Source organism: Osmia lignaria, chromosome 9, assembly GCF_051020975.1.
Source record: "Osmia lignaria lignaria isolate PbOS001 chromosome 9, iyOsmLign1, whole genome shotgun sequence".
Taxonomy (NCBI): Eukaryota; Metazoa; Arthropoda; class Insecta; order Hymenoptera; family Megachilidae; genus Osmia; species Osmia lignaria.
In genome coordinates, this window is record NC_135040.1 from 3,729,089 (window position 1) to 3,740,532 (window position 11,444).

Genomic DNA, 11,444 nt, shown 5'->3' on the forward strand with positions numbered 1-11,444 from the left:
TTATATTAAATGTTATCGATAATATCAAATGGAGATAGTGGGTGCTGCAGTTCCACAGTGCTTATACGCGAACCGCCACTGAAGGAAAGGGTTGAAAGGAACTGCTTCAAATAATCAATTGATCAATAGAGTTTTGAACATTCGACGTTTATTGTCTCGCACTTATTGCTTCCTGATAAAGATTGTACAGTATGAACAACAATAAAACGTTGAACAATTCACCGTCGCTTAACGATTAACTATCGTGTAACTAATAAAATAATATCGAATCCTGAGCGCAAAACAAATAAGTACAAACTTGTGACAATAAGTCTTACGCTAATTGTTGAATTGTAATTAAAAGGTAGCTGCCAGTTAATTAAACGCTAATGTACTTATAATTATAAATAACTGTATCACTAATTTTTCTTGAAAATTATGGACGATTACGATTATAAAACAATACCTATCGTGAATTGTGAAGAAGCTCATTAAGTACTTAAATCACTAAATCGTGCGCTTAATTTAATTTAACCCTACGTTGTACGATAGTCGAAAGAAAAATTGAGGCAGTTTTACAATTACATAAGAATATTACAAGTATTATCGTTAACCTACATCGATGTTTTAATACTTTGGTTTCCATTTCGCACACCATACAATCATCAACGTAATCTATTTTGATTTTCCATATGAAAAAGATACTTGTTAATCGCTCTTTGATTGGGGGGAAACTCTTATTGCACATCTCGTGCATCTTTTCTTCAATAGGATACTCGCACGAATTCATTCGCATAATATGATTCACACTATTTTGATACATTTTTCTTGACTCATGGAAGACTATCAGTCGTTTAACATTTCGTTAAAACCTTTCGAAAATAATTGTTGTAAAAGTTTCCCATAAGGCTTCGTCGTTGTTTTAAGGCTCGTGGGTATAAATAAGGATGATTGTCTTGTTTTGTACAGTGAACATGATTTGAAACAATGACCGTGGGCAGGATATTTACAGATGAGTAAAAGTTTGAATGACGATGATAATGTGGCCATTGCAATTGTTCACTTGCAACGAGGAAAAAAATTAAAAAATAATCTTCTCCGTATGAAATTTCATATTTCTCGTATAAAATATCGTGAAATAACTCGGCCTAAATATGAAGTAATAAAGTTAATTGCGGATATCTAATTAGTATCGTATCAAATTTTTTTCTTGGGGGAAAAAAGAGAAAATCCGAGACGTTAAATCCTGAGATAAGAAGGCAAAGTTTGTAAAAGTAGCGAGATATTTTAAATACTATTAATCCTCTGCAGTCCACCGTTTATTTAATTACAAAGACTGAATTTTTACTTTGTATTTTTAATGTATAACACCATCGGGAAATTGGAGGAAACAAATTTAGACTGCAGAGGATTAAAACGCATCCCCTCGGGGCTTCAACCTTAGAGAGTACATAACGAGATTCAACAGGGAACAAAAAGATCCACTGTCGTCGAGTAAAGCTTGAAAATCAGCGAAGCAATTAGAAAGAAGAGCTTTCTATCTCACTTACTGATGGCTTAAAGGTACAAGTACACTGTAGGAATATAGTAACATATCAGTTGTTGTACCAACAACACTATTTGAGACTTCTGTTTACAATCCAGAAGGAAGATTTCTCAACATCTAAAGTTAAGAATTAGATATTCTAGAATCAGTGCGTTATTTAACCCTTACGTAACTAATTGCAGTGCTGATGAAGATCGATAAAATCTTCCTTCCGGAACAGGTCCTGACCGAGGACCATGAAACATTATCAAAATTCCACATCCAACAGTCCCTCAGATCACTGTATCCTGATAAGCCGGCGGTCCGCTCAGGACAAACTGTCTCTGACTCTGTCTAACGATGTCAGTTCTATTGGGCACCTGGGGAGTAGCCCTAACTCCGTGATAATTGCTGTAACTGGATCTAGCGCTGGCCGGTCGATTATTATAAATCTCATCGAGGTCTTCTCCATTCAAACTCTGAGTGCTGGTCTGTTGGAATGTAGGATTGCTCTGCCCTTGCCATTGCATTGGGCTCAGCTCGTTTGCTTGCCAATTATCAGTGAGATTCCTGGTTGAACTAGTAGCATCCCAGTTGGGGTAATTTTGATTGGTGTAATTACTCGTGTTGGAGTAATTATTCGAGGAATCCTGGTTCCATATCGTTGGAGAGGACACTGCCATGTTGACAGCCTCTGGCTGCCAGTTCGAGTTCCTGTCCCTGTCCCAGGTCATGGAGATCCTGTCGTAGTTCAACGTACCTTGCGACAGAGAATTCACGTTCTGATTGGTCAGATTGCTAGGCGTCGTATTGGCATATAAGCTCTCCTGCTGGTCCATTATACGATTTACTGGGTTCTTTCTTCGGGACTGTCTGACCGAGCTCCTGCGACTCGATCTTCTCGTTCCATCCCTCGATATCACTGATCTTCGCTTCACTCTTCGGGGTGTCATCGGTTTCGGCGACACGCTCTCGTCGTGGACGGCTGGTGGCTCGGGTTGCGAGTACTCGATGCTGTACAATGGCCTCGGCTGCTTTTTCTTCCGTTTAGCTTGCACTGCGGCGGAAAGAAATGTCTTGTCACTGATGAGGAACGCTCGATGACAAACCTCGTCAACTTGTGCCTGGGTCCTTTGCTAAACTAATCTTGCCCCTCTAGACGTTTTCATGGAGGAAATGGAAGCCAGGATACCTCTGTTCTGCACACCAGGCACAAGCTTCAGGGTTAGACACACATGGTTCAGGTACAGATTAATGCAAATCATTGACTCTTACATGCAGAATGAACATTTCAGATGATTTTATTACTGGTATATTTTTTTGGTCACCTTTAACCCTTGTGTCAATAATTGGGTAGTCATTTCTGATGTTTCTATTGGATCTACTGTAATTATATGATTGAATATTGACACAAAGGTTAGATTAATGATTCTCTGTTATTATTCTGGACACAAATCACCCGGAAAGCCATCGATTCGAAAATTCCACGAGATAAGTAACGAATAAATGAAATAAAAATAGTATCCCCGAAAAAGAGCGCAGAGCATGGAGAATGTTAGATGAGAAGGATAGAAAAGAAAAGAATTGGGGTTAATAAATAAAAAAGCAAGCAAGTAGTAGGCATTGCACGTTTATTGTCGCCAATGAACTGCACCAAGGTAAATCATACGATACAGTAAAAATAAATATATAAAACTAAGATCTACGCGCCCTTAACGAACTACACTACTGTACAAGCTCGAACGAGACTTAAAAAAAAAAAAAAAATTAAAGAAAAAGGGAGAGGATTGTACTACATACACATTCGGACGAATCTGAAGTGACTCGTTGATTGAACGCGTAATTGCTAAGTGTTTCCTCCGATTAAATCCTTTACTGTGAATACAATGAAACTGCGTTCGTTTCTCTTTTTTTTTTTCTTTTTTTATAAATAAATCACGTGAAACACACGCACAAACGCAACTACATTTACGTATGTACAATAATAAACGTGGTCGTTCAAGTGAGCAAACCTTCGCGATTCTATCAAGTCAAGTACCAGGTTGTTGCAAATGAAGTGACTCAGAAAATTATAATTTTGATAAATAACTAAATTTTATAGAAAATTATCAGTAATCCTTGTGGAATATTCTAACCGTAAATGAAATTTGGAAAGAAACTTTGGTCTATTCGGTACTGTAACCGGAAATCAACCATTTTGCGTTAGGAATACTAATCGATAGTTTATGCAGTCATTTTCTTGAAACTTTAAGCTTTAATTTGACGTATAATAAATATTATTTTATAATACTTTTATATCATGAATTTATATCTGAACTTTTATCTCTCGAAATCTATCGTTGTTTGCTTTGACTAGCAACCAATCATTTTGTATTAAAAATATTCATGAAACATTTATATAGTTATTTTCTCTAAACTTCAAGCTTTAAAATGGTGTATCGTAAGTGTAATTTCAGAATACTTTTATGTCATGAAATTTCGTCGGAATATGTTTCGTTTGATATGCAACAACCTAATGTAATAAGTAACGAACCGTGACATATCCTAAACAAATATTGCAACAAATATTTCACCAGGTTATCTAATAAGTAATAATGCGTTGATTAAGACTACTTAACGCAAAAAGAAAAGATAATAGAAAAATATCTTAAATAATGCACAGGTTCTGTGTCGTAAGTCGCGAACAAGGCTAACAATAGATGGTACAATCAAGTGTGATGAAAAAATGTCCAATAATATAAGGATCTATTCTATTGGTAATTCTTTTGTAATACCAATGACGTCATTTCACGTTGTAAAACATTAAACAATCAACAGTTTCGATTGATTACCGTAGGCTTTGAGAAATTCGAAGCCTGTTTCAGCTTGCGTTGCATATTGTAATTGTTGACTATTATTGGATCGTATGAAATATTCATCGATCAATCATCGTACGCATTGTTGGCTACTTAATTAACGCTCTGACTGCCACGACGTACTTTAACAAAAATTATAAGAACCTCATTTTCCAGTTTAATCCAATTTTGTTATTAAAAATTTTCTTCAATTTTCAGTATTCGATTATATTAGATTCGAAGCTTGGGATACTCGTGGAAGTCAACTTGTTAATTAACTCTTCTTCAAATTATGGCTGATTGATTTTAACATATTTTACTCATCACACTCGATTAACTTTTTTACTTCTAATTTCGTTAGCCATTTATCTATAATCACTAATGTATGCAGCCTATCAAGAAACAAACGACTACTCGTTTAATTAATTCAATTATCGTCACTTCAGATTTCTCATTTTCGTCACGTGGAATGTCGAAAGTTAACAAAAATCCTAGAGAAATCTTACGGTTTTCCAATTGCACGCGTATATTCGTTGCTCGAAGGGGGATGTAAAATAAACCTTAAACTTACACAGGAAAAAAAAAATAGAAACAAGTACTAGCATGCACTACCGAATGCTCAGACTCTTAAAATCCAAAGTTCTCGCAGCACCTTACGAATTTTTCTTTTTCTTACCATCGCTAATTAAAAAAAAAAAGATAATAGCGTAAAAAAAAAAAAAAATGATCAAGTGACATGTAAGCCAGACCAAAGAAATCGACACAAAATAATTGTAAAATTGTACGACACTCTACAACGTTTTTCTACGTTCACAAATAACAATTATTTTATTCATGCTATTTTTGTATATTAAAAACCTTCCATCAGTTTCATTAAACAAACATGATCCATATTTCTATACGTATCACAGTGCATCATGTATGTAATCTAACATTTAAAATGAACATTTCTATATAATAATAATATGCTCGATCATCTCTAACATCGAAAAGTGTATATCAATATGAACACGAAAGCAAAAGAAAATTAATTAATAGTGCTAATGAACACACAATTCGATCCACCGTCAGTCAACGCTTTCTAATTAAAACAAATAGGCAAACGAATAGGCATTATCGCGTGTGATGTTACAAGAATAAAGAAAAAGTGGGTCGAAATCATTTGTAGGCACCCTATGCTAGCTACTCTAATTGTTCTATCTATTTGGCAAGTATAGGAATTAAACGTTACACTTGTTAAGCACGCACGTGTAACCAATTCTCAGTCGTATGTATAATTCTTTTTTTTCTTTTCTCATGTTTTCACTAGAAAATAATGAAAGAAATGTCGTATACAAATGTCCTACGCAAAGGAAATAAGGGGAACACAGTATACGTTTAAAAATTACTGGCGTACAAGGATAGAGGTCTACTGTCACGTTTAGCCCTGTTCTGTATCTCTTGTTCGTTCGTGTTCTGTTGATTCTCGTTTGCCAATCTGGGATCAGAATAAAACGATCTCAACGGTTGTTCGCGGACATGATCGGTGAACACTCTGGGCTTGTTCGAGGCTTTGCTTTGCTTAGCACCAGGCCGTGATTTGATCCGCGGCGATGCGACCGGACTGTACCTAGACGATGACGACGACTGAGGATAATACATTTTGCTCTTTTGATATCTCAATTTAGCAGCACTGTCCAACGAATCGTACTCGTCGTACGGGGATACCGGTCTTTGCAAATGGTCCAGAGGATTCGAATAATCGTTCGGATAATCAACCTGCTTCAGATCGCGATTCGACTGGTTGCTTCGATTCGTTCTTATCGTGTCGTTTTTGAAACTGTTCTTACTTCGTACCGAGCTATTGAACAATTTGTCGGTATTCTTTGAGAAGCTGTTGTTATCGTGACAAACGGACTGATGAGAGCTAGCTGTGCCTGCGGGGTAATTTTGAGCGGAATTTTTTTGAGGGTGGGCAGGTGATGGAAGAGCCGAGTAGCTAACGTACATAGGATGCAACGGCGTGTGGCCTGCCAACCCAAAGTCATCACCTCCCACAAAGTCAACTGAAATATGACGTAGAATCCATTGAATTAGATCGAATTTAATATTGTCAAAAAAGGCTGCTGATTCTTGTTCTTATCTTGTCAATAATTAAAAACCAAGGGTACTTTCTTATTTTCATTGTAATAATACCAATGGTATTATATGCAGTTGTTTTCAAACGATACATGCTATACTAATATAAAAGAGAAACAGAATTTGTGTACGGTTCAAGATGCAAAATGCTGTTTCACAATACACTGAGACATTCTATACGCGTTGCTCGAGGTATTCGTTGAATAACAAGATACTAATGCGCCTTACTCGTGCTTAAGGATAAAATGCGTGCAAACCATGGATCAGGCAAAGCACTTACCAAAATGGGGGATCAAATCCACCAATGAAATCAACTGTAACCGACAACCCTCTTTTCAAGCAATAATAAATCTTAAGAGATTATATATTGAAAAGAAAATACTGAAATTCGTAGAAGGAAATATATCTTGAAATTGTGGCAATAAAATACGGAAAAAGATTTATCATTGCACTAGTTTGAATCAAGTTTTTCGCGCGAGTTTAATTAATAATCTTTTCCCAAAAATCTGGTTTACCAATACCAATACATCACCCAAACTTACCACCAAATGATACCCCAAGATAGAAACTAAAAATAATCTCACTCCAAAAACTAAATCCTATACTAATCTGACACTGGCAATAATAAAAACAAATACTTTATGAACTGGATACTTACAACTATCATCTTCCTCCAGAAAAACTTTACTTAGACAAATACCACCCACAATTGCAATAAACTGGAACATATAAATCATTCCTTTTAATAATATAGTTTATTGTACTTCTAGTAGGAATTGCGCGACTTATACTTACACCTAAGATGCATTGTGTAGATGCATGTAAAATTTCAACTACTTCATAGTCCAGAACACAGTCTGTTACATTCGCAGGTCTTGCTGGTCTGAACAATTCTGGCTCGGTAACATCATAGATAGCTTTACAGCCTGGTCCATTGACGTGCCACCATGAAAAGCTACCAGTACCAAGGTTTAAAATATCACTATTCTGAAAGATCATCAATGATTATTACAAATTGTTCAGGATTCAAGTTAGAAAGTTATATAAATAATACTTACTTTGTCCAATATACCCACATTGAGGTAAAAGCATATCATAAAAATGTTCCATCCCAACCACAGTGTGTTCCATACACAGTACTGTAACAAATGAAAGACAAAAGCATGAGTTTCAATTTATAAGCCCATCAAGATACAGCTGATAATCTCAATTACCGATATGATATATTTAGGTCTATATTGAAAGGCCCCAAAAAACCCTAGGATCACAAATATAATGTTGAAAAAGTTGACCAGTATCGGGGCCCACATAAAGCCCAGAAAATCGAAAACTTGGCGCTCTACAGTAGTGATCTGCAAAAGGAAAATGAAGTAGCTATTAATAAAACCTTAGAAATTCAAAGTAAATGAGTCAGTCTACTGCAATACTAATTTCTTCTAACTCCTTCATGTGCACATTCTTAATCTGGACCAATTGCCCTACATTCTAAATGCTCAATTAATTACCTACTGAGCTAGAATAAATGTCCATGAACAATCTTCACTTTTTATGAAGTTTTATTGCTTTTAAACAAAATTGCAAACAACAAATAATTACAAGACATTTTCATATTTAAATGCTCGATTTCAAACACCCCTCCATTGTACTTTGTACAATATCAAGTTGATCGATCTTATCGATGTGACATACCTATTATTACGTTATATTTTTACATTTGCGAAAGCATTATTGCACGGTAAATTGATGTAGAACGAATCGATGCCAGCTAATAAGCGCAAGAAAGCAATAGAAAGTAGGAAAAGCGACTTTAAATGGTTCGCCCGGTTTCTACGAGGATCTCTATACCCCATAGAGATAAACCATGCGACCTGGGTCGATAAAACGATACGATAATCCAGCAAGTGTGTACGGTGCATCATCCAGCCGTAACTTCGTCGATAAAAACGTTCGAAATTACTTTACAGTTTCTATAAAGCAATATTAAAACTTTAACAAATACAATACAGACGAATCTCGGAATGAAAATTATTTCGTCAGAAAAAAAAAGACATGACTCATTGTACAGGAAAAACGCTACGTGTATAGACGAGTCAGCTAGCGTATCGATACGATCGCAAAGATAGCGGAGTAATAGTTTCTTCATTGAGGAGACTCACAAGTTGTAAGATGCATATTGTCAGCAGAAAGTGCCTTCGATTACAAATTCCCATGTCATTTGGCCAGACGGATGTTTAACGAGCGAGGCCACTGTCTCTTTGGTCAATCGAAGTAGAGAATTTCGCTACGCGTACGCTGCATCACTGTGGCACGTTCCAATGCGCCGCCATATTTCCTCGACACTTGTTCCGTCCCTTTCTCGTGGGTGACTGGTGCAAGTGACATGCACTCGGTTCTTTCGCGGTATGATTTTGTAGTCAGCCAACCGTCCGTTCGCTTTGTCACGGACTACGTGTACAGTTTATTCCCGATGAGTCGTCCTACACTTAAACGTAATATCACCGAGTCGTTCCCACACTCCACTCGGTCGGTTAGGTGTAAGTAACAGGTCCCATTGTTTCTAACCTTGCCAACTTGTTAATCGCGAAAACGCATCGAGTGGGAGAATGTTTTATTTGCGATATTCCCCTCGAACGTAACGAGTACATTGAGCGGGTTGTATAGTACGAGGGGAACCTCCTATTACAGCTTTGATTCACTATGCGAGGAATGCATTATGCATTTCGATGTTTATGAATGGTGACATATGCAAGGTGCATATATGCATTTCACATTTTTGCATAATACGATCAAAGAAATGTGAATTAGATATATTATAACGTACGTAGAGATTATTGGAATAAAAATAGTTGTTTAAAATTTCATAGGAAAACTCATCTGCAATGTTTCCTTGCTAAATAAATATCACTAATATAATTTTAAATTCATTTATTTTTTAAATAAATGACGATAGAAGCTTATCGACTTCCGGGAGATCAGTCGATATGTCGGTAAGTTATCGAGTAGTTTCCGCCGTTTTTGTATAGAGGGCACAATGGTCGAATTCGCTGTGGGAGCGATGGTAATGCAGGTTTCGAAGGTCGGTATGATTCTCACTGTCGATAAAGGCGTGCTCCTCTTACCTTCATCTCACTACGCGCATACAGCATACGCGGCAGTTTCACAGTTCTCGGTACAGTCGTCTTTATAGATCTGTAGTCATTACTTTTGATTACCTAGTTTACATTTTTATATAAATTAAAAATGGAACATTATAAGGTTTATCCCGTATTCACAGTACAAAATATCTAACATACGAATATCTAATTGGGAAAGAAAATAAACTTCGATTTAGTACCAAAATGGTATTTATTTATTTTATACAAGATAAATTTATATCCGGCTGGGATACATCATCTGTAATAAAATAAAAATATTGTTAAACCCTAACACATATAATATACAAGTCCATAAATTAGTTAACGTATTAAATAACTTACAATTCTGATACGGTGACCCATAGCTTTAGCTGGCAAATTTTTCTTAAACTTAGCACGTACTGAACCACTGGTTCCATGAGGTCTGGTTACTTTGCCCCAGATAGCCCTAACTTTTGTTTTTTTACCTTTTTTACCAGGAACAGGTGTCTTGTTTTTGGCCTGTAGAAAATTAACAAACACACTACGATTATAATATCGTTTAAATTTAATTTAGATCAAAGTATATTACTTAAATAATAAAACTTACCTTATACACGTAAACACATCGTTTTCCAACATAAAAATCTGAATCACATTTTGTCCTTGCTCCATCAACTTTGAGCAAAGCCGTATGTTCGTGTTGATTACGAAGTCCTCGTTTATAACCAGTGAAAATGGCTTTAGCATAAAGACGTCCGAGCCTTTTGAAAGGTCTGTTTTTTAGAAGAGGTTCGACTGGTTTCTCCTTCGGTTTTTTGCTTGTCTTCGTTTTGGCCTTTGATTCTGCAGTTGCGTCTGCCATTTCTAGTGACACAAATCAAATTTAAACCATGTAATCTGTTTAAACATGTAGAGAATACAACTAAATAAATTTTCAAATTAATGAAATGGTTTAGGTTATGTTATGTTGCCAAATATTGTCAAACAATGATAAAAAACAGAAAATAAAGGATCACTATATGAAAACGAGATATCTTCTACACAATCTTGCTTACTAATTTAAGAAAAAGGTGTAACGTAAATGTATTTAGACACTTTATAACAAAATACAGTAAATCTGTAGTTATGTCTATGGGTGCCGTGTAAAAAACAGCGTGTTCTAATCCATTGTAATCGTGGAAAATACATGAAATCTTAATATAAGACCAATTAAGTGATATCTAAGAACAATTATAAACGATGTAGCACTATTATTAATTTATCCATTTAATTAACTTAATATATTTTAAACAATAAATACACAGATCTGAAACGAAATACATACCGGATGTATATCGCGGACTAAAAGAAACAGGAAACCGTAGCCCTCTAGGTACAACATCGAGCACCCTGAAGGTATATGTAATAGTCTATAGAAAGTCTATGGGTAGCACATTTTAGCTTGTGGTCCCTGACACCCCGTATGCCATAATGTCGGTATACAAAAAGTGTGCTTTGGGGTCCATACCACCCCAAGCCATCGGCCATTACGCCATCTGTATAGAAGCGGCGCTTCGTTAACTTACCGACTGCCGAAGGGTCGATTACCGACCTACATGAAGTTAGCCGGAAGGAATAATAAAATATGATTATTTTTAATTTCTCTTAGTGTATTTCGTTTGCAAATCATTTGTGATTGATTGTGAATCTATTTTTAACGTTTGTGACAAATTACTTCTTTTGTAATTACCAATTTTATTTCAGTCATGATGTGAGCCGAAACTTTTTAGTAATTTTTTATGATAAACAGATTTTGCGATAACTGCTAACTGTAACTGATTGGAAATCGTTTGTGATTCACAAATATATCATTTTCATTGTTTTCATTGTTTA

At 35.8% G+C, this 11,444-nt stretch overlaps 2 protein-coding genes across 5 annotated transcripts; both read right to left on the reverse strand.

Moving 5' to 3' along the window:
- Positions 1-134: 134 nt before the first annotated feature.
- Positions 135-9,094, reverse strand: NKAIN (sodium/potassium-transporting ATPase subunit beta-1-interacting protein). Of its 3 annotated transcripts, XM_076690256.1 has the most exons (7): positions 8,613-9,085; positions 7,671-7,808; positions 7,515-7,595; positions 7,252-7,443; positions 7,115-7,175; positions 5,735-6,383; positions 2,418-2,561 (listed from the first exon to the last, which is right to left on the reverse strand). In XM_076690256.1, exons 1-7 carry the CDS (start codon positions 8,664-8,666, stop codon positions 2,552-2,554), a joined length of 1,185 nt encoding a protein of 394 aa, XP_076546371.1. In that variant the 5' UTR covers positions 8,667-9,085; the 3' UTR covers positions 2,418-2,551. The 3 variants fall into 3 exon arrangements, with proteins under 3 accessions (XP_034186832.1, XP_076546371.1, XP_076546370.1); XM_034330941.2 differs by lacking the exon at positions 5,735-6,383 and having other exon boundaries at positions 135-2,561; positions 8,613-9,094; XM_076690255.1 differs by lacking the exon at positions 2,418-2,561 and having other exon boundaries at positions 3,254-6,383; positions 8,613-9,082.
- A 688-nt stretch (positions 9,095-9,782) lies between these two features.
- RpL35A (ribosomal protein L35A) lies at positions 9,783-11,043 on the reverse strand. 2 transcript variants are annotated; one of them, XM_034316756.2, is made up of 4 exons: positions 10,897-11,043; positions 10,180-10,436; positions 9,933-10,091; positions 9,783-9,849 (listed from the first exon to the last, which is right to left on the reverse strand). In XM_034316756.2, exons 2-4 carry the CDS (start codon positions 10,432-10,434, stop codon positions 9,826-9,828), a joined length of 438 nt encoding a protein of 145 aa, XP_034172647.2. In that variant the 5' UTR covers positions 10,435-10,436; positions 10,897-11,043; the 3' UTR covers positions 9,783-9,825. The 2 variants fall into 2 exon arrangements, with proteins under 2 accessions (XP_034172647.2, XP_034172655.2); XM_034316764.2 differs by lacking the exon at positions 10,897-11,043 and adding an exon at positions 10,628-10,781.
- Between the last annotated feature and the right edge of the window lie 401 nt (positions 11,044-11,444).

Excerpts from the sequence above, each read along its gene's own strand:
- NKAIN (XM_034330941.2), bottom strand. The coding sequence starts at position 8,666 with ATGGGAATTTGTAATCGAAGGCACTTTCTGCTGACAATATGCATCTTA. Across the intron at positions 7,176-7,251 it reads CTACACAATGCATCTTAGGT|TTTATTGCAATTGTGGGTGG; the intron begins GTAAGTATAAGT and ends TATATGTTCCAG. Across the intron at positions 2,562-7,114 it reads TCTGGAGGAAGATGATAGTT|TGCAAGCTAAACGGAAGAAA; the intron begins GTAAGTATCCAG and ends TTTCCGCCGCAG.
- RpL35A (XM_034316756.2), bottom strand. The coding sequence starts at position 10,434 with ATGGCAGACGCAACTGCAGAATCAAAGGCCAAAACGAAGACAAGCAAA. Across the intron at positions 10,092-10,179 it reads GATGTGTTTACGTGTATAAG|GCCAAAAACAAGACACCTGT; the intron begins GTAAGTTTTATT and ends AATTTTCTACAG. Across the intron at positions 9,850-9,932 it reads TGGGTCACCGTATCAGAATT|ATGATGTATCCCAGCCGGAT; the intron begins GTAAGTTATTTA and ends ATTTTATTACAG.